This window comes from Telmatherina bonti, assembly GCF_933228915.1.
Source record: "Telmatherina bonti genome assembly, chromosome: 6".
NCBI classification, from domain to species: domain Eukaryota; kingdom Metazoa; phylum Chordata; class Actinopteri; order Atheriniformes; family Telmatherinidae; genus Telmatherina; species Telmatherina bonti.
The window spans coordinates 19,336,991-19,356,722 of NC_136624.1; the positions used below are offsets into that span (position 1 = coordinate 19,336,991).

The following is a 19,732-nucleotide window of genomic DNA, read 5'->3' on the forward strand; positions in this document are numbered from 1 at the left end:
TTTGTGAATAAACTAATGTGAAAAACAGACACACAATTCCTGTTTAATGAACAGATTTGGAGATTAAACTAATTAACCATTTATACTTATATAATTTCTGTATATGGCATGACAAAAAGAAAAACTGATATCACAAGGTACGGCCTATGTGTAAAAAATTATTTGCCAAGAATGGAAATAAAAGCATGAACTGCAGTTTAAGCTGTTGGTTGTCTCTAGAGCACCAGTAACCATATTCTGATTTAACACAAACAGATCATTCAACCTTTTGATTTTTGAACCCAGCAGAGGTTAGTTTTCTAGCTAGCATGCCGGCATGTTTACTCACACAAATTTCCAACAGGAAACTGCCTTTTCAAAAGACTAATCAGAAAACTCAACAACTGTGTGTTTTTTTCTTATCTTTCTGTGAATGTCATTTTGATAGATCAAGTTATAATAACTTAAATGTATTCTAATAAATGGCCAGAGCCATCTCGCTATCACAAGCCAGAACAAGCTAGCTTTTCAGCAGTCTTTTAAAATGTTTGACTCAAGACACATTGTAGACGACTCCTAACAGGAAAATATGGGTAAATGTATATTCATCATAATTAAGGTCCTCAGTTTACTAGTGACATTTTTTATTCATAACAACTAAAATTTCAGTTCCTTGAAATTTTATTGTCCCAATGCAATGGTGTCATTTTCCACTGCATTTTCCTGTGCAAACACAAAGGTTCATATCAATAAAAGAAACATCATCAAACAGACACATAGCCACACACAATTCGTCAGTTATTAATACCTTATCATAATTATTCGTGTTTTCTGTAAGAAGAAAATCCACCACCTAAATTTGTGAATGTATTTGGCTGCAATCTTGCAAACAGCCTGTGAGATGGCAACCAGGGTAGACTTTCCCCATTAGTTGTAATGTCGCGAGATTTCCATGATAGCTAACGATAATTAGCTGGCTGTGTCAACCACTTTGACACCGGTCGTGGACATATTCCTAGAGCTGCAAACAGCGTCCTAGTGTTCAAAGTGATTGACTGGAAATAAAAAGTGCTACTACACAGAGGTGCTGACTATTGGAGTTAAGCGTCCTTGCCATTCATTGGGCTGCCTGTGGCACTCGTCCTTTAATCGGCAGGTCAGTTTGCTTCTCAATCGTTAGCTGTCTTTGGTCTAGCGAGGTAAGCTAGCCTAAGCTAGTTGCCGTCAACATGGAGATTTGGGTTTCAATAGCAGAGGTCTGTTTTACAACTTATTTAACTTACTAGTGTTTTAGTAATACAAGTTTAAAGACTGGATATTATCCGAATGAAACTTTAGATAGGTAAACTGACAAATGGGTATTTGTACTTTATTCGCTGATCTTGCAACACTTGTGGCTAAAGCTGGACGCCACTGCAGCTGATGGGAAACGAGCTAACCGAAAGTATGCTAGGTGAAATTACCAAACACCGAAAAGCCAAATGTCTGGAGGAGGTTCGTCTCCAGCTGTCACGTTGCTGACAGTCAAAAGAAGTGTTGCAGAAACACACTCCGTCAATGATCCAATTGATCATTCAGCATTAAAGTACCTGAGTAACTAATGTTACTGATAGTATTTACAGGTAATACTTACTAATATGACAGGCTTGTGGAGTCATTTGGAAGTTTGATGCGGATTTATTCAGTTTCTGAAAATGACCTGCGTGCTTGTTCGTGGTAGTAAGGCTTATTAGGCTAGACTTCTACTGATGTCACTTAGGGTATTCATTGTTTTACACCCAAAAAGAAGTGATTGTTTTAGCAAAAGTCAGCTCTCTCCAGCCGCAAACAAACTTTGCTCTGCAATGCTAACAACCACGCATCCTGTTAATTTAAGGTTAGGTCGGTCTTATATGTTTTCTCTTGAAATAGTCATGAAATATACACTAATGTTGTTTTAGTGCTTCACATACTATTATCATTTTTAATGCGTGCCATCTTAGCTTGTGTTCCTGATATTGAAGGCTAATAAGTGGCGGATGTTAATGCCCCATTTCATCTGTCTCCTCTTGTGCAGTTAATGATTATGGGACTTCTAATCAACACTAAGAGGCCACTATGATGGGTTTACTAAAGTCCCCCAAAAAGTAAACAGCACTTTACCCCTCAGTGATTAAATTGTGTCTACGTGGAATGCTGAACTCAGAAAGCTATGATTAAGAACCACAGATGAGACATAGTGACATCCTTGTCAAGACTATTTAAAAGTGGCTTGAAACCAAGTGTCAAATGAATTTATATTCTTTAGTGAAGCTATTATCATTGTGTGTGTGTGTGTGTGTGTGTGTGTGTGTGTGTGTGTGTGTAGAGGCATGGTCCTGTTGTCTCTGGTACTATGACAGCTGTGTGTCATTGCAGCACAGAGGAGACAAGTCCGAGTTCCTCCAACACAGGCACACTTGTCTGCTCTTGTTGTACTTTTTGTTGTGTTCTCCGCTCATTGAACTCAAAGTCCACTCTCCTGGGTCAAAGTTCTTTTGTTAACAAATTCATCATCCACATCCCTGTCCTTGTAAGGAGAAGTTGTGGTTGTTCCTTTCTCTTTTTTGCCTCATTTTATTAAGTCTAGAAAGACCTGCTGTAGATTAAATTTCCTATTTTGGTCTTTATTTTCTAAAACCCTGAAAGCAGATTTAAAGAGGAGATGAAGTAGTCTTTATTACTGGTAGAATGCATTAAGGACACAACAAAGGGCACAGAGACATTTGAAATGTTTTTAAGTTTAGTGATGCCAAGGAAGTATTTTTGCCTTTTAAGTTGGAATGACAGGATGATCTGTTTATATATCAAAATGTAGTAATATTGCTTTCTGTTTTCCAGCAATCATCCAGCACAATTGTGGATCTTTAGCCCTACAAGTGGGACAGTGGCAGAGGCAGAGCCATCAAAGATCAGATCAGCAGGCAGCGGGGCTCCATGAGCGCACCGGGGCAGCAGCAAGGGGGGGGGCTGCGTTCTCGCCGAGTCCTTGGCCAGGACAAGGACCCTGGGCAAGGCATGGGCATGGAGGCGGCCTGCTGGCTGGCCCCCGGAGTGCTGCGCAGACTGATTGAGCTTCCCTCTCCCCCCCTGTCTAGACACCAGCTCAAGAGACTGGAGGAGCATAGGTAATGGATTCTTGTCATATTGACCAGTCTCAAGTGAAGTTTTACTTTATGTTGTTTTTTTTTTTTCTTTGTTTGGTTTTTTTTATTATTATGCAATTACACTAAATCTGGGCTCACCTTAAAAGTAAAATGCTGTACTTTTAGTCCCCCTGTCATATAGTAATAATAAATCGGTCCTACTAGGTCTGCAATCCAGTTTTTTTTTTTTTTTTTTTTCATATATTCCTGTTTAAGCACACCAGAATCAAGTTAAATGGAACTCGTAGCCTGTCAGGTTCTGTACAATGACTCACTAATTTGAGTCAGCTGTGTTGGAGCAAATATACGTGGAAAACCTGCAGACTTTGTAGGACCGAATTGACCAAGCGTACCCTTGCTGTATGATTGCTCATTTCCTGTATTTCAAACTGATTTGAGACTTTTGAAGTTATTGGGGAAAATTGAAAGTGCAACATGTCAACAACATTTTAAATTGTAAAACAGATGATGAGACTAACATGTTTTCCCCTTAGGAAATTAATAGGCCAGTTACTCTGACAACATTGCCTGCTTTAGTGCAAAAAGCATATCAGAACAGGCTCAGCTTTGGAGATGACAATGCAAAGAGAGAATTGTTCTTTTATTAAGGTAATAAAAGTGGTATATGTGGGGACAAAAATCAAATGTTTTTAGTACTTTCCTAAAAATATAATGTTTCTGCCATTTGCATTTGGAAAATGTCGGACTGGGTGTTTTAGCTGAATAAATAAATCAACACCTATATAAAATCCGACATAGATTTTTGGACCGACAGCACTGGGGACCTTTATAATGCAACAGGTGTAACATGAACACAACAAGTTTAGGTTATCTGACTGGACTCACCCAAACATTGCAGATCTTGATAAATTGAGCTGCAATGCTAGTTAGCATTTTGGTAAGTCAGCACAGGTTTATCTGCTCTGGGTGCTGTTAAGTGTAAGGTATTGGATGACAAATTAAATTAAACGGAAACATACTGGCATTGTTTGCACAACCACATATTATAATAAAACAACCAAAAGTATTTTCCAGGTATATCAGTGATTATTACTAAGAAAAAAAAAAAAACAAAACAAAAAAAAAAAAAAACAAGTTTGAACTTTAGCTCCAAAACCATCAAAGTCAGCATGAAAAAGTCTTACATTTCTGAGTGTCAGTGTTTAGCTACATTAGCTTTCATCACTGAGGGATTTATTTATGAAATTTGTTCTCCATAAAAGTCAAACGTTACTGTTCCCTTTTTAGAGCAATGACAGAAAGAAGAGATTCTGTGAATTTCCATGGACCCATTTCTTTTTTTTTTTTTCTTCAAAGAGAATTGATTAAGAGTCAGTGCTTCTACATGTGTGGAAACCTAACCTGCTTCAGAGCAGGTTAGGTTTCCAGCATAAGTTACTATGGTGATACATTCCAGTAAGAAGTCAACCAGCTTCATGACACTTAGAAAGTGAGAGTTAAACCTGAAGCCACCTCTTCAATTCTGTTTTGTAGTACATACCCCTGATGTTACTCTTAACTTTATGCTAAAGCTAGCATTTGCTCCACTGACTGACAACTCTGGATTTACAAGCTTAATGTGCCATTAGTCATGTCAGTCAGTCATTTTCTTGACCGCTTGTCAAATTAAGGGTTGCGGGAAAGCTGGAGACAAACCCAGCAATCATGAGGCTTTAAGGTGGTCATTTTCTATGACTTATCATACTTGAATTTTTTTTTCTGCTGACTTATTGGTTAGTAAGTGGTTTTAATTGTGATCAAGACCAATGTTTTCTAGCTGCAAGTTTCTGGTGCTACAAGTCCTTATATACTGACATCATTGCCCATATTTCTGGTTCTGTCTGCTGTGTAAATAAGAGTTATTTGAAGTCTTATATAATGGTTGTTGGTTCTTTCAGGTACAGCAGTGCTGGGCGCTCTTTGCTGGAGCCACTAATGCAACATTACTGGGAATGGTTGGTTGGACAGGTCCCTTCCTGGATTGCCCCCAACCTCATTACCATCATTGGCCTAGCCACCAATGTCTTCACCACTCTTGTGCTTGTCTACTACTGCCCAACAGCTACTGAACAGGTTAGTCCTCTGTCTAAAAATTGTGATACACTGGGCTAATTATTACTATAATTATGAATATTTGTCCTTGTTATTTTTTTTTTTTATGTAAAAACATTGGCATGGAAAGAAATTCTGATAAAGAAGGAACACCCTTGTACTGTGAACTTCCAATGTTTTGTAATAAAAATATTTCCTCTGACCAAAAGTACACATGGAGGAAGTGCAAAGTTTCTCTTCAGAGGGAAACAACAAAAACCTGCAGGATAACACCTTGTAGTACTGGAGTTTCACACCCTGCTTTAATTATTATGGTTTGTTGTTTATCCGCATACCACAAACTGCCACTGACTTTGTTGTCAGCCCAGAGAAGCTGGACCTTATTTAGTGTGGAAATGGAGTGTAAAAAAAAAAAAAAAAATTATTCAAATTTATACCAGTTAAGTTCAGGCACTTTCATAACACCTTGAAATCTGTTTACATGTTGGCAAGGTGGTAAACAAGGAGTTGGTACACACTAAAGAAAGAAATGTTTGTTGCTACTCTTTCTACAATTTAAACACATTAAACAATTAAACCGTTGGTGATTGACCTTTAGTCAGATCTGTGAAATAGTTGAAACAAGACTCTTTTTCTAAAACCACAAGTTCTCTTAGTTAACATTTAAATGAACGTATCATTGATGGATTATTTATCAAGATAGATTTTAACTCTAGCAAACATAAATCGTGCCCATGAACTAGTTCTGTGAATACTGTTTCATTCATATGAATAAAATATCTATTTTTATTTTACTAATGAATGACGTCCTTTAGCAGTCCTTCTATTACTTAACTCTATTAAAAAGAAATCCCTTTTTAAATATGAATGTTGTCCTCTTGAATTGCTCAGCTGTGGGTAATGCAAACTCTTGGATGCTGCCTTGTGTAAAATAAGCAGGGTTTTTTGAGGGTTAAGAATGATGTGCATCCGCTTACATGGTGCAAGAAGTGCAAATGAGTTATCTTTTGTCATAATCATTGTTTTGTACTGATTACTGATTTACTGATTGTATTTGTTTCTTTTTAGATAATTTATTCACTGCTTTGGACTTTTAACATGAAGTTTATAGTGTAATCGGGTCTCCGTATAATTTCGTATATAGATTTTTGTTTTTTGTTTTTATAAGGGATGGACCATTATGTTAGTTGCTGGCAGGTGGGAAAATGATTGTGCCTGTGATTTTAGCCAATAATTACAAGGAATAACAGATACAATGCACAGTGGCCTCACAGTCTGTTTCTAGTGATACTGTAGTGGACAAGTGTTAAGTCAGCATGTTCACATGACATCATTTCTAATTAAAAATGGCTTAATGTTTTATTGGGTTAATTGGTCACTGTAAATTCTCCTGAGGAGTGAGGGAGCATGAATGGTTCAGTCTCTCTGCGTTGGCCTTGGGATAGACCCGTCCTGCTTCTCTTCTGCTGATTTCTGGTATAATCTTCAGATTCCCTGCGACCCTGACTTGGAAATAGACAGTATAGAAAGTAAATAATGAATATTTAAATTTGTTTTGACTTTTTTTTTTCGTGCATGCTTATAGATTTTGCCTGAGCTTTGACTTTGACATCATGGGAGAATTAAAAAGAAAAAGTAAAAACAGCCACAGGATCTTTTTCCTTTGAACCTCATTCTGAAACCATATAGTTTAATATGCCATTTGACACAACTATAACATCTAACTTTTGTTATGTTACAGAAAACCACTGCATGTCCTATTTTTGAAAATGATAATGGGGTTTTTGAAAATGTATTTACTTTAAATTCAGTTAAGTATGTGCGATTATTGTGTTGCATCTTCTTAGATGCAGAAAAAGACTTTCTCAATGGATGTGTGACCTTGCCTGAAGCTGCTTCAGAAAGCCTCCTCTCTCCAGGTGTATTTTAGGTATTGAGACATTCTCCAAGGGGTTTTGTTGAGCTCAATGTCCATGTAACAAATTGGAAAACAGATGAGAAATGATTTTTTTTGTAAAGCGCAAAAATAAAGTATAAACTGCACAGATCAGGTGTGTTGGTGCAGGAAAACAACACAAACCTGCCAGACACCGGCCTGGAGGACTGGAGTTTGACACCCCTGGTCTAAGCCATGCAGGGCAGTGGTACTCTTTGGCCAGTATTGAGAAACACTGTTCTATCATAAAGCAATTTGTCATTAGAGATGTTGTCTGAAAGAAAACAAACAAGCATAAATTGACATTTGTTACAAACACGTTTGTGGTGATGACATTCTTCCATATAAATGTGCACATTATTTCAGGCTCCTCTCTGGGCATACCTGTTGTGTGCAGTGGGTCTTTTTATCTACCAGTCATTGGATGCCATCGATGGGAAACAGGCCAGACGCACCAACAGCAGCTCTCCACTGGGTGAGCTGTTTGACCACGGCTGTGACTCCCTCTCCACTGGTCAGTTAGATTAATCTTTTGACTCTCTTACACCATGTCTCTACAAAATAATAAGGTAAAGCAAACGTAAAACCCTGTTAACATTGCTTGTATTGGTGTGCTTGTCTCTACAGTGTTTGTTGTGTTGGGAACCAGTATAGCTGTGCAGCTGGGCACTAACCCAGACTGGATGTTCTTCTGCTGCTTTGCTGGGATGTTTATGTTCTACTGTGCCCACTGGCAAACATACGTGTCAGGAACGCTACGGTTCGGCATGTGAGTTCAACTTTTGCAGCCATTTTTCTGACATTTGCTCGATGCTTACTTTAACTGAGCTGTTCTGATCTGAAAACGTTTCCTTGTTCCTGAATGTCTTTTTACAAATGCCTGTATTCACTAAGAGACAGTTTTATAACGTTAAATGACGTTAAAGCCAACAGTTAACCCTACTACAGAAAACTGTGATATTTCATTATCAACGCTCATTCTGCCTCCAGAGTAAAGATGTACTGAACGCATTGTGACAATCATTACTTTAATTGCTTCATTGTTTAAAATTGCAAGAGTTTATATTATTATGAGTGAAATTAAAATGTATATTCTGTCTTCTTTCATTTTGGTTACTCTTTTGTTTTATTTGAAAACGTTATTTTTGGTGGAAAAATATTAAATAACGACCACCGTCAAGTTTGGCAGAGTAAACGGTCAGCAAACAAAGATTGAAAGCCTTTAAAATTTAAGTATTATCTTTTTTTCAGTTAACAGAATAGATTAAAAAACTCATTGAAAAGTAGATAAACTAGTTATACTTTAATCTTAGGCCTTTCACCAGGATAAAGCAGGTACATGTATTATTGAGATGGAGTAAATCTGGATGTGTTCTGTGTGTAGATGTGACATAACAGAAGTGCAGATCTGTCTAGCAGGATTGCAGATGCTCACAGCTGCTGTTGGTCCCTGCCTGTGGAACGTGATGGTAAACCTCCTGGTTGCCACTTATATGGATCACTGCGGTCTGCCTTTGCAGTGACCAATGATCTGCGTGGAGTCATGAAAAGAAAGTGAATCTGTTGCGTGGAAAGATGCAGTCAGTAAAAGTAGGCTCCTCTGTAATATCAGCTTAACGGGCTGCCCTATGCCAAGGTTTAATTAAGAGATGATCATTTTACAATCGAATACAACCTGTGACCCCTGAATTATTTTTCTTTCCTGCTCTGAAGCTCTTTTTTTTTTTTTTTTTCTGTCCATATAATTCCATTGAACGATGCACTATATTTGGCTTAAAATACTCCCACAATGAGAAGGTTAGCATCAGTCCATATAGGTCTTTTTTTTTTTTTTGTAGCATCAAAACTTTTATGAGTTGCTTTATAGACTCCAAAGAGTCCTTTCCTGTCAAGGACTCTTTGGCTATTTTTTTTTTAAGTCTGCTGCTGTAATGCGACATCTAGTGGTTAACTTGTGCCAAACACACATTAAAGCTGAGAATAAATACAAGAATCATGTTGAAATAACAAACCAGACTTTAGGAATTAAAACCCTGTTAATATACTTCATCACTTTTGTTTAATCTACACATGAACTATTATGTAAAGTAGCACCCTACTGTATTCACACAGACAGCATCTGCCTGGCGCTTTCACTTATGACAGCAACCTTCTGGCGTCTGCTGTGGTCACTTTGAAATATCACAAGGATGCAAACTTGCCAAGTTATCAAAACTTTCAATTAAGTGGTGATGAATAATTTTCATTTAAAAAAGACTTTTGTCTAGGGGAGGGACCAGACCAAGCACGGCTCATAGACCCCTATGATGACGACCAACCTGGGCATGAATGTTCCCTTGCCCGGACGCGGGTTACCGGGACCCCCCTCTGGAGCCAGGCCTGGAGGCGGGGTACGAGAGCGAGCGTCTGGTGGCCGGGCCTTCGCCCATGGGGCCCGGTCGGGCTCAGCCCGAAAGGGTTACATGGGCCCCGCCTCCCGTGGGCTCACAATCTGCGGGAGGAGCCGTAGGGGTCGGGTGCAATGTGAGCTGGGCGGCAGCAAGGGGCGGGGACCCTGGCGGTCCGATCCCCGGCTGCAGAAGCTGGCTCTAGGGACGTGGAACGTCACCTCTCTGGTGGGGAAGGAGCCTGAGCTTGTGCGCGAGGTTGAGCGGTTCCGACTAGATATAGTTGGACTCACCTCGACGCATGGCTTGGGCTCTGGAACCAGTACCCTCGAGAGGGGCTGGACCTTCTTCCACTCTGGAGTTGCTCATGGTGAGAGGCGCCGAGCAGGTGTGGGCATTCTCATCAGCCCCCAGCTTGGTGCCTGCACGTTGGGGTTTACCCCGGTGGATGAAAGAGTAGTTTCCCTCCGCCTCCGGGTGGGGGGACGGGTCCTGACTGTTGTCTTTGCTTATGCACTGAACAGCAGTTCAGAGTACCCACCCTTTCTGGGGTCCTTGGAGGGAGTGCTGGAGGGTGCTCCTTCTGGGGACTCCATTGTTCTGCTGGGGGACTTCAATGCTCACGTGGGCAATGACAGTGAGACCTGGAGGGGAGTGATTGGGAGGCATGGTCCCCCCCCTCTGAACCCAAATGGTGTTTTGTTATTGGACTTCTGTGCTCGTCATGGATTGTCTATAACGAACACCATGTTCCAGCATAAGAGTGTCCATATGTACACCTGGCATCAGGATTCCCTGGGCCGCAGTTCAATGATCGACTTTGTAGTCGTATCGTCGGACCTGCGGCCACATGCCTTGGACACTCGGGTGAAGAGGGGGGCGGAGCTGTCAACTGATCACCACCTGGTGGTGAGTTGGCTCAGATGGTGGGGGAGGAAGCCGGTCAGAGCTGGCAGGCCCAAACGTGTTGTGAGGGCCTGCTGGGAACGTCTGGCTGAGTCCCCTGTCAGAGCGAGCTTCAACTCCCACCTTCAGCAGAGCTTCGAACATGTCCCGGGTGAGGCGGGGGATATTGAGTCCGAATGGGCTGTGTTCCGTGCCTCTATTGCTGAGGCGGCCAGCCGGAGCTGTGGCTGCAAGGTCGTTGGTGCCTGTCATGGCGGTAATCCCAGGACTCGTTGGTGGACACCAGCAGTGAGGGATGCCGTCAAGCTGAAGAAGGAGTCCTATCGGGCCTTCTTGGCCTGTGGGACTCTGGAGGCAGCTGATGGGTACCGGCGGGCTAAGCGGCATGCGGCTTCGGCCGTTGCCGAGGCAAAAACTCGGGCATGGGAGGAGTTCGGCGAGGCCATGGAGAAAGACTTCCGGACGGCTTCGAGGAGATTCTGGTCCACCATCCGGCAGCTCGGGGGGGGAAGCAGTGCTCCATCAATACTGTGTACAGTGGAGATGGGGTGCTGCTGACCTCAACTCGGGACGTTGTGGGTCGGTGGAGGGAATACTTCGAAGACCTCCTCAATCCTACCAACACGTCTTCCCATGAGGGAGCAGAGCTGGTGGACTCAGGGGTGGACTCTCCTATCTCTGGGGCTGAAGTCGCTGAGGTGGTCAAAAAGCTCCTTGGCGGCAAGGCCCCGGGGGTGGATGAGATCCGCCCGGAGTTCCTTAAGGCTCTGGATGCTATGGGGCTGTCCTGGCTGACACGCCTCTGCAGCGTCGCGTGGACATCGGGGGCAGTACCGCTGGATTGGCAGACTGGGGTGGTGGTCCCCCTTTTTAAGAAGGGGGACCGGAGGGTGTGTTCCAATTACAGGGGAATCACACTCCTCAGCCTCCCTGGTAAGGTCTATTCAGGGGTCCTGGAGAGGAGGGTCCGCCGGATAGTCGAATCCCGGATTGAGGAGGAGCAGTGTGGTTTTCGTCCTGGTCGCGGAACAGTGGACCAGCTCGATACCCTCTCTGGGGTCCTGGGGGGGGCATGGGAGTTTGCCCAACCAGTCTACATGTGCTTTGTGGACCTGGAGAAGGCATTCGACCGTGTCCCCCGGGGGCTCCTGTGGGGGGTACTCTGGGAGTATGGGGTACCGGACCCCCTTGTACGAGCTGTCCGGTCCCTGTACGACAGGTGTCAGAGCTTGGTCCGCATTGCCGGTAGTAAGTCGGATTCGTTTCCGGTGAGGGTTGGACTCCGCCAAGGCTGCCCTTTATCACCGATTCTGTTCATAACTTATATGGACAGAATTTCTAGGCGCAGCCAAGGGGTTGAGGGGATCCGACTTGGTGGCCTCAGGATTGGGTCCCTGCTTTTTGCAGATGACGTGGTCCTGTTGGCTTCATCTGGTCGTGATCTCCAGCTCTCGCTTGAGCGATTCGCGGCCGAGTGTGAAGCGGCTGGGATGAGAATCAGCACCTCAAAATCTGAGACCATGGTCCTCAGCCGGAATAGGGTGGATTGCCCTCTCCGGGTCGGGAGTGAGGTCCTGCCTCAAGTGGAGGAGTTTAAATATCTTGGGGTCTTGTTCACGAGTGAGGGAAGGATGGAGCGTGAGATCGACAGACGGATCGGTGCGACGTCTGCAGTAATGCGGGCTCTGCGCCGGTCTGTCGTGGTGAAGAAGGAGCTGAGCCAGAAGGCGAAGCTCTCGATTTATCAGTCGATCTACGTTCCTACCCTCACCTATGGTCATGAGCTGTGGGTCGTGACCGAAAGAACGAGATCTCGTATACAGGCGGCTGAAATGAGTTTCCTCCGCAGGGTGGCCGGGCTCTCCCTTAGAGATAGGGTGAGGAGCTCAGTCATCCGGGAGGGGCTCAGAGTAGAGCCGCTGCTCCTTCGCATCGAGAGGAACCAGTTGAGGTGGCTCGGGCATCTGGTCAGGATGCCTCCTGGACGCCTCCCTGGTGAGGTGTTCCAGGCACGTCCCTCGGGGAGGAGACCCCGGGGAAGACCCAGGACACGCTGGAGGGATTACATCTCTCGGCTGGCCTGGGAACGCCTCGGGATCCCCCCCGCAGAGTTGGCAAATGTGGCTGGGGAGAGGGAAGTCTGGGCTTCCCTGCTTAGGCTGCTGCCCCCGCGACCCGACCCCGGATAAGCGGCAGAAGATGGATGGATGGATGAAGACTTTTGTAATAGCACTGACTGCATCTTTAAAAATGTCTAAATTAATTAAGAAAGAACTAGTTCCATTTCCAGTAGTTTGGTCTGGAGGACAACTGAGATGACAGTGTGCTCGTAGACGCTACTAACTTACTGTGAACTCTTTGCTTTCTCCTCCCACTCAGAATTGATGTGACTGAAGTGCAAATCTTCATAATAATCATGTATTTGCTGGCCGCTGTGGGGGGATCTGCTTTTTGGCAGTCACTGGTAATTCTGATTGGTTCTAATTCCTCATATTGCAAGAATGATTTAAAAAATAAATAAATAAATCAATGTTGTAACTTAAGCATAATTATTATGCTGCTCTAATATTTCTGCATTGAATGTTTACCTGTATAGTAAAATAGTTTTTATTAGAAATCCAAAAATATTTTTTCATTGCTTTTATCACTCTAACAAATGCATTATCTGTGGATATAATGCTACATATACTCACAAAGTGCTATAATTGCTGATGTTTCCTGTTTATAATCTTTAAAGTTTACTGTGCATGTCTTGATTCGCAGATTCCGATCCTAAATGTCCAAATGAAAATGGTCCCAGCCATCTTCACTTTTTTAGGAGCCATCTTCTCCTGCACCAACTACTTCAGAGTTATTTTTACAGGGGGTGTGGGTAAAAACGGATCCACAATAGCAGTAAGTCTTGCAATTTAAGTTCTTCTTTTCATTTGTCTGCACACTAAAAACAGATTTGTGTCCCATCCAGAACAAATCAGATTTCTGAGTGACATTATTGTAAGGTATATGCACATGTGGAGTAAGAGAAATCAAAATAACTCAGTATTTATAGAGAAATAAACAAATGTGATTATTTGTTATTACATCTGGTACACATCTTACGGTCAAAAGTTACGTATCTGATCACCATCAAGTTCTCAAAAGACTGTAATGATTCGGATGGGGGGTGTCCTGCTCCGGTACTTAAGAGCCACAATCCTGTAGGTTTTCAATGTTTCCCGCCTCCAACACACCTGATTCAAAGGAATGATTTCAGGGTGCAGAACTTTTTAGTCTGTTGGATCCATTTGATTTTAATCACTTGTGTTGGAACAGGGAAACATTGAAAACCTGCAGGGCAGCAGCCCTTGGCAATTGACTTCGGACACCCCTGATTTAGTTGAATAATATTGATCTACTAAATATTTCTGATGACATTAATCTGTGTCTTTGTTGTACTTTTTTGTCTTTGACTACAGGGAACCAGTGTCCTCTCTCCAGTCCTACATATTGGTTCAGTTATTATTTTGGCCATGATGATATATAAGAAGTCTGCTGTTCAGCTATTCGAGAAACATCCGTGTCTTTATATCCTGGCATTTGGCTTTGTATCGGCCAAAATCACCAATAAATTAGTTGTAAGTCAAACATGCTTCTGTCAATAATGACATGACAGTCTTCAGTCAAGGCTGGTGAACCTGCACATTTTTTTCCCAATTCATTCACGAGTCAGGTTAAAAAACCAGCTTGGGACAAAGTTTGTACACATACTGCAACTTCTGTGTCAGTAAACCATCTCAGGATATTTTTAGGGCTTTGCAGTAATGATCTCACACTGTTTTGATTCATGCTGACTTTGTGTGTTTCTTTCTATAGGTAGCACATATGACAAAAAGTGAGATGCATCTCCATGATTTAGCCTTCCTGGGACCAGGATTACTGTTCCTGGATCAGTATTTCAATAGTTTTGTTGATGAGTATCTGGTGCTTTGGATTGCATTGGTAAGTTCACATGATTTTAGTTGTTTTTAAATATAGTTTTGAGATTTAGACATGAAAGCAGCAAAGTCCAGGTGAATCTGAGACCATTAAAGATAGCTGAATTGCATTGAGCATATTTGTAGATCTGTGCTGTGATTAATGTATAAATTTATTTATTTTAATGGACAATAAGTGATGTAAGTAGATTGCTTTATTTTTGTTATTTGGTTAATTGAGGCCCATTATCACCATGAAAAGGGAGAAACTTGTTCAGAATGAGAAAAAGAATTAGATAAACAATAAATACACAAGGAACATAAGATGTAAAGTCAAAATGATGAGACTAAGTTCTGTTCATCAGATATTTAAACCAATGTCATACTTACAAAGTAAAATACTGACTTGTCCTGGCTTTAATGGGCTTCTACTGTGTATAGAAGTTGTTTTTCAGCTTGAAAAGTCTGACTGTTTTCTCTTTCCTCTGCAGATAATTTCCTTGTTTGACTTGGTGCGATACTGTGTCAGTGTTTGCAACCAGATTGCCTGCCACCTTCGCATTTTTGTTTTCAAAATCAAGCCTTGCTCAGTCCTTAGTTCAGCTTCTCACTGAGGATACGCTGGCTGTTACTGACTCTGTCCCTTCCTGTTAGTCGCACTCATCTACTCTTCCCTCAGTTTTCCACATAGACATGCAGGGGACGATGTGGTGTAAAGTATTCGCTTCTGCCAGCTGAATGTGAGGACAAATAATATATATATTAAGATATTGGAATATAACTGTCATTGTTTCTTTTTTCACCAGTGCAAATTTTAATTTGTACTTCTGACAAACTCATGATTATACAGAAGAAATATTTCAGAAGAGTGCAGGTGCTACTCAATATCTTCAAGAAGCAGAAACGTATGTGTTTTAACTGTTTATGTGCAAGAAAATGTATAAGAAACGAACTGAACTCTGCTTTTCATGATTATAATTTTTGTAATATTTGCATAACTTTTTGCTATTGTAAATACCAAACTGTTACAGTGTCTTTGCTACTCTTGAGTTTAAGGTCTTGTTTTGACACATTGATGAAACATTTCTCCATGTATGCAATATTTAATGCCACTTCATCTCCTGTACATTGCACTCCAAGCTGCTCCTCTATTATGCATCAGCAAGATATGGATTTGGTGGAAACCTTATGACAACTTAATTACCTTTTTATTGAGGGTATCAGAATGTCTCCATTGTGTAAAACTGGAAAATATTCACTGCCAGTCTTTTCTCTGTTAAATTTGCACTGCAGTTTTCACTTTTCAGGTTTATTGAAGATTTTGCGTTGTATTGTGAGCTTGATGGCTTAGTTTATCGTTCATACCATTATACTTCATGTGCATTTTTCATTTATGTTGTAAATATGAAATGTTTCAAGTGGGATGAAGCAAGGAGACTCAGTTTCAGAAAACGCATATATGTCGAAGTCGCAGGTCCGCTTAAGTGTTTGTAGCTTCTCTGAGTTTAATGAAAGGTCAAACTGCAAAATTGTTCCACATCTATAAAATAAACACTGTAATTCACAAGGTTTTTTTTTTTTTTTTTTTACATTTTGCAGCTCTTAGGAGCTGATTAGATGTTTCAAAGTGGAACAGCACATTAATTGGCATGTATTTCACTCCTGCTACAGGTAGCTCTACCAGCTGCTACGAGAATCCGTCCAGTTTATTCTTTAACTTTATTAGTCAAGAAATCCCATGAAAAGTCTAAAACAAATCTCTCATACTTCTTTTACCTGGTTGTGGTAGATTTCTTATTAATGGTGTAATGTTTTGGGGTTTGTTTTTTTTTAAAAAAAAGCATATATTTTGTGTTTAAAAAAAGATACAGAATGCCCTTAAACTTCCATTCTGTTTTGTTCAGTGGTGAAGTAAAATACAGTTTTTACCCCTGTGGTATCTTGGATCCCAGGGAAGCCTCACGTACTTCGGTTAATAACTACACCCCGAGTTCTTGGTAATATTAAAAACAAGTCCCTGAATGTATTGGTGCAGTTAACATTTGTTTTCAGTAATCTCAGAAAGTCCAAACTTTGATTTGCAAAATCTTATTTCTCCGAGATGTTTTCTCTTTTCATGGAATTTGTTGAACAGATAAATGGGACCACCAGACTTCAGAATGAGCACGATTTGAGCATTAGAAGCACTCCTGAGTTGCAGCTACTTTACTGAGTCACTACTGTGAAATGTGTTGGAAATCTGCAAGTAATCAGGTTGACATTATGTTTCCCCATTAACATACGTGCTGCAGCAGAACAGGTGCACACGTGGATGCGTGTACAGGAGATGAGGTTGCATGATGACATCACGATTTTAAGATGACTGATGAGAATCGGATCTAACTTAAAAGCTTGTTTGAAGTGTGGCTGCCGCTCACTCTGTGTACACATTATTTGATACTGTTATAATACCTCATACTGATGGTGTGTTTAACATAGCTGTTTCTAGAAATGGTGGCTGTGGGGGGGTGGAGGGGTGCACTAATGATGGCCTGTATCCATGCAGAGCACATTTCTGTCCTTAACAGCAGATAATAGTTTATTGCTTTTCATATTGTGCCTGTTTTTATTTAAGTTGCATCTGCAGATACTGTGCTATGCCTCTACATTTTGTTAAATATGATGCGCAATGCCAATTGTTGACTAGTAATTCTCATTAATGTACAATATCTCAGAACAGTGTCGTCGTCCAATTTCAGATTCTGGGTGCTGGTGTGGAAATTAAGATCTTCAATAGGAAAAAAGACCATTTCACTCAAATCCTAACTGTTAATGCTTTAATGCCTTAAGATTAGAGAGTACTATGGCTTAATATATGGAAATTGTAATTTAAATAAAGGTATGAAAAGGAAAAAGTCTAAATGGGTTTGACGTAATATATAAAAAAAAAAAAAAAAGTTGCAGCATTGTGAAAATGTTCTGAAAAAAATCATACTTGACAAAGAGTAACATCGCTGAGTAAAATGGATTTATACTCAACAAAATGTAGTTTTGTTGAGAAAAATACTCAACAAAACTAAAAAAAAAAAAAAAGTATAAATAAAAATAGTAAATTTGGATTTGTCTTTTTTTATGATTAAATTTGGGGATGTTTTTAAAATTATTAAGAGGCATAAATGCATTAGTATGTCAAGAATAAAGTTATAATAATGGAGACATTAAATATGAAGTTTCCAAAAGAAGTTTCTGCTTTCTTGGAGAAAAACCTATTGGAAAAAATATCAGAATGGCTAAATTTGTATTTTAGTTAAAACCATGCTGAAAGATTAAATGAAGTCATTAGAAACTTGACTAACAGGGTTTGATTACAGACAAAATTATGTCAAATCTTCTGTTACATGAAAGTACAAAAGTAAATGTGTCAGAAGTGCTGGATTAAAGAAAGTATCTTGATCTGGGTGAATTGAGCCTCGATGAAAAAGTTGGTTTCCACACTTTCCTGAGGTATTTCTATTTGACAGACTATATATATATATATATATATATATATATATATATATATATATATATATATATAAATAACATTAAATTAAACAAGTTAAACACTTCAGGCACAGAATCTGACTTTCTTTTCATTTCTCAACATTTTTCCAGTCTGTTCAGTGTTAAATGAGGAATGAACCGATGCCCTTATATGCATGGGTAGTATTCCACTGTACAGTTTCTACTATATCTGGATAATCTTTGTATAACTTATACCTGAAAATACAACTGACTAATTTTTCATAATGACTCTGTGAGATACATCATCAAAAGCTGCAGCTTGTGTGCTTATAGTTCCTGTTGTCAGGTCCACTGTCTCATTCTGTCAAGTAAAAGTTTGCCTTAAACACGTTTGTTTTCTATTGTGTACATAATTGAAGCGCTTTTCGATGAGCGTGTTGTCACTGTGTGAGTGTATCTCTGTCTCTGGAGGGGAGGGGGGGGGGAATCTTGTTTGAAAGTTTCTCTTCATTTTGGCCAGAAAGCCAAGCTCAGGTATTTCATTAGTGTACACAGACGTGTTCTTAAAAAAACTAGGGTAAACAAGGTCACCTGACAATCTCTGCTTCACTTAACAATGCAAATAAATTCATACTCTCATCTGGAACCAGGTTTCTACTTGTGTTTTACTGGAAATGTCATAAAGGGATGGATGCCCACCACTCTAACCTGCATATTTGCCCACTATTTTAATGCTGCTGAAAACTCCCAACAAGCTGAAATTTGAAGAAATTCAGTATTTTGAGAAATAAGTTGGATTTCTTGTGGTCTTAGTGGGGACTACCAAAAAGCAATTTTGTTTTGTCTATGTAAGAGGGTTCAATCAAACCCTCTTTGGCACACACATTCATAATTTTTTACATTTATCTTTGACAAAACAACAAACGACAAAAATTATGTTTGTGATCTGCTATAGTGGCATAGAAAGTTGACATACTGATAGTGTTTATCATTCAAGAAGTGAATCATTACTTTCAGGTGCTTTCTTTAGGACAAAATAAGAATTATGGTTCCTTGTTGCAAAGCAAATCTTCAGTGTATTGACTTGTATTCCTCAAATTCAAAATCAGTTTGCAGTTATATTCTGCGTAAATGTACAACAAATTATTTATACTCAAAGTATAGCAGATATTCCTTTCTATAAAGGCTTAAATTGTTTTGTTTGATTCTTGATGTGGAGAGGGAAAGGAAAAAGGTTCACTTTAACCTTTCTTTGAATTAAGTATCTTTTGCTTTTTAAAGGGGAGTACTACTCATTGCACTTAGAATACATAATATCTAAATTAACTTATCTTTGAGGGTGGTATGTGAAGGATCAGGACTCTTACAGTTTGGAAGGTAAGGAGAAAATACAACCTATAACTTGTTAGCGGACAGGTTCATCGAGTAAGATACCACCAAAACTGTAGAAAAAAGAAAAACCCTGAAGCCCAGTGTAACTATCAGTAGAAGGTGAAACAAGCGAAAACTCATGTATATTACATACATACAGTTAGGCCATATTCTTAAATAGTTTTTTTAATGCTTTGAAATGAAATGCATTGATTTTTACCAGTTGGTTTTTGCTCACATAGAACCATACCAATCAATTTGTTTTTGATGTTGTGTAGTTAAAGCCTTGTCACTGATCATCTGTTCAGAAAAGGCTGAATTTGCCTTTAGAAAATTTGTTTCTCTACATGACACCCCTGACCTTCTTTTCATTACTCTTAACTCTAGTATGTTAACCAATGCATTAGGCCTGTGGGCCATATGTTATAAAGATATATTTACATTTTTAAAGATTCAATTACAATTTTTATGCAAGTTTACAATATAAATAGATAGATAGAT

At 40.2% G+C, this 19,732-nt stretch overlaps 1 protein-coding gene across 1 annotated transcript; it reads left to right on the forward strand.

Moving 5' to 3' along the window:
• The first annotated feature begins 971 nt into the window (after window positions 1-971).
• cept1b (choline/ethanolamine phosphotransferase 1b) lies at window positions 972-17,869 on the forward strand. The gene is made up of 10 exons (XM_079242741.1): window positions 972-1,135; window positions 2,839-3,125; window positions 5,042-5,216; window positions 7,498-7,645; window positions 7,759-7,900; window positions 12,804-12,888; window positions 13,188-13,319; window positions 13,880-14,038; window positions 14,277-14,402; window positions 14,869-17,869. Exons 2-10 carry the CDS (start codon window positions 2,935-2,937, stop codon window positions 14,989-14,991), a joined length of 1,281 nt encoding a protein of 426 aa, XP_079098867.1. The 5' UTR covers window positions 972-1,135; window positions 2,839-2,934; the 3' UTR covers window positions 14,992-17,869.
• The last annotated feature ends 1,863 nt before the right edge of the window (window positions 17,870-19,732 follow it).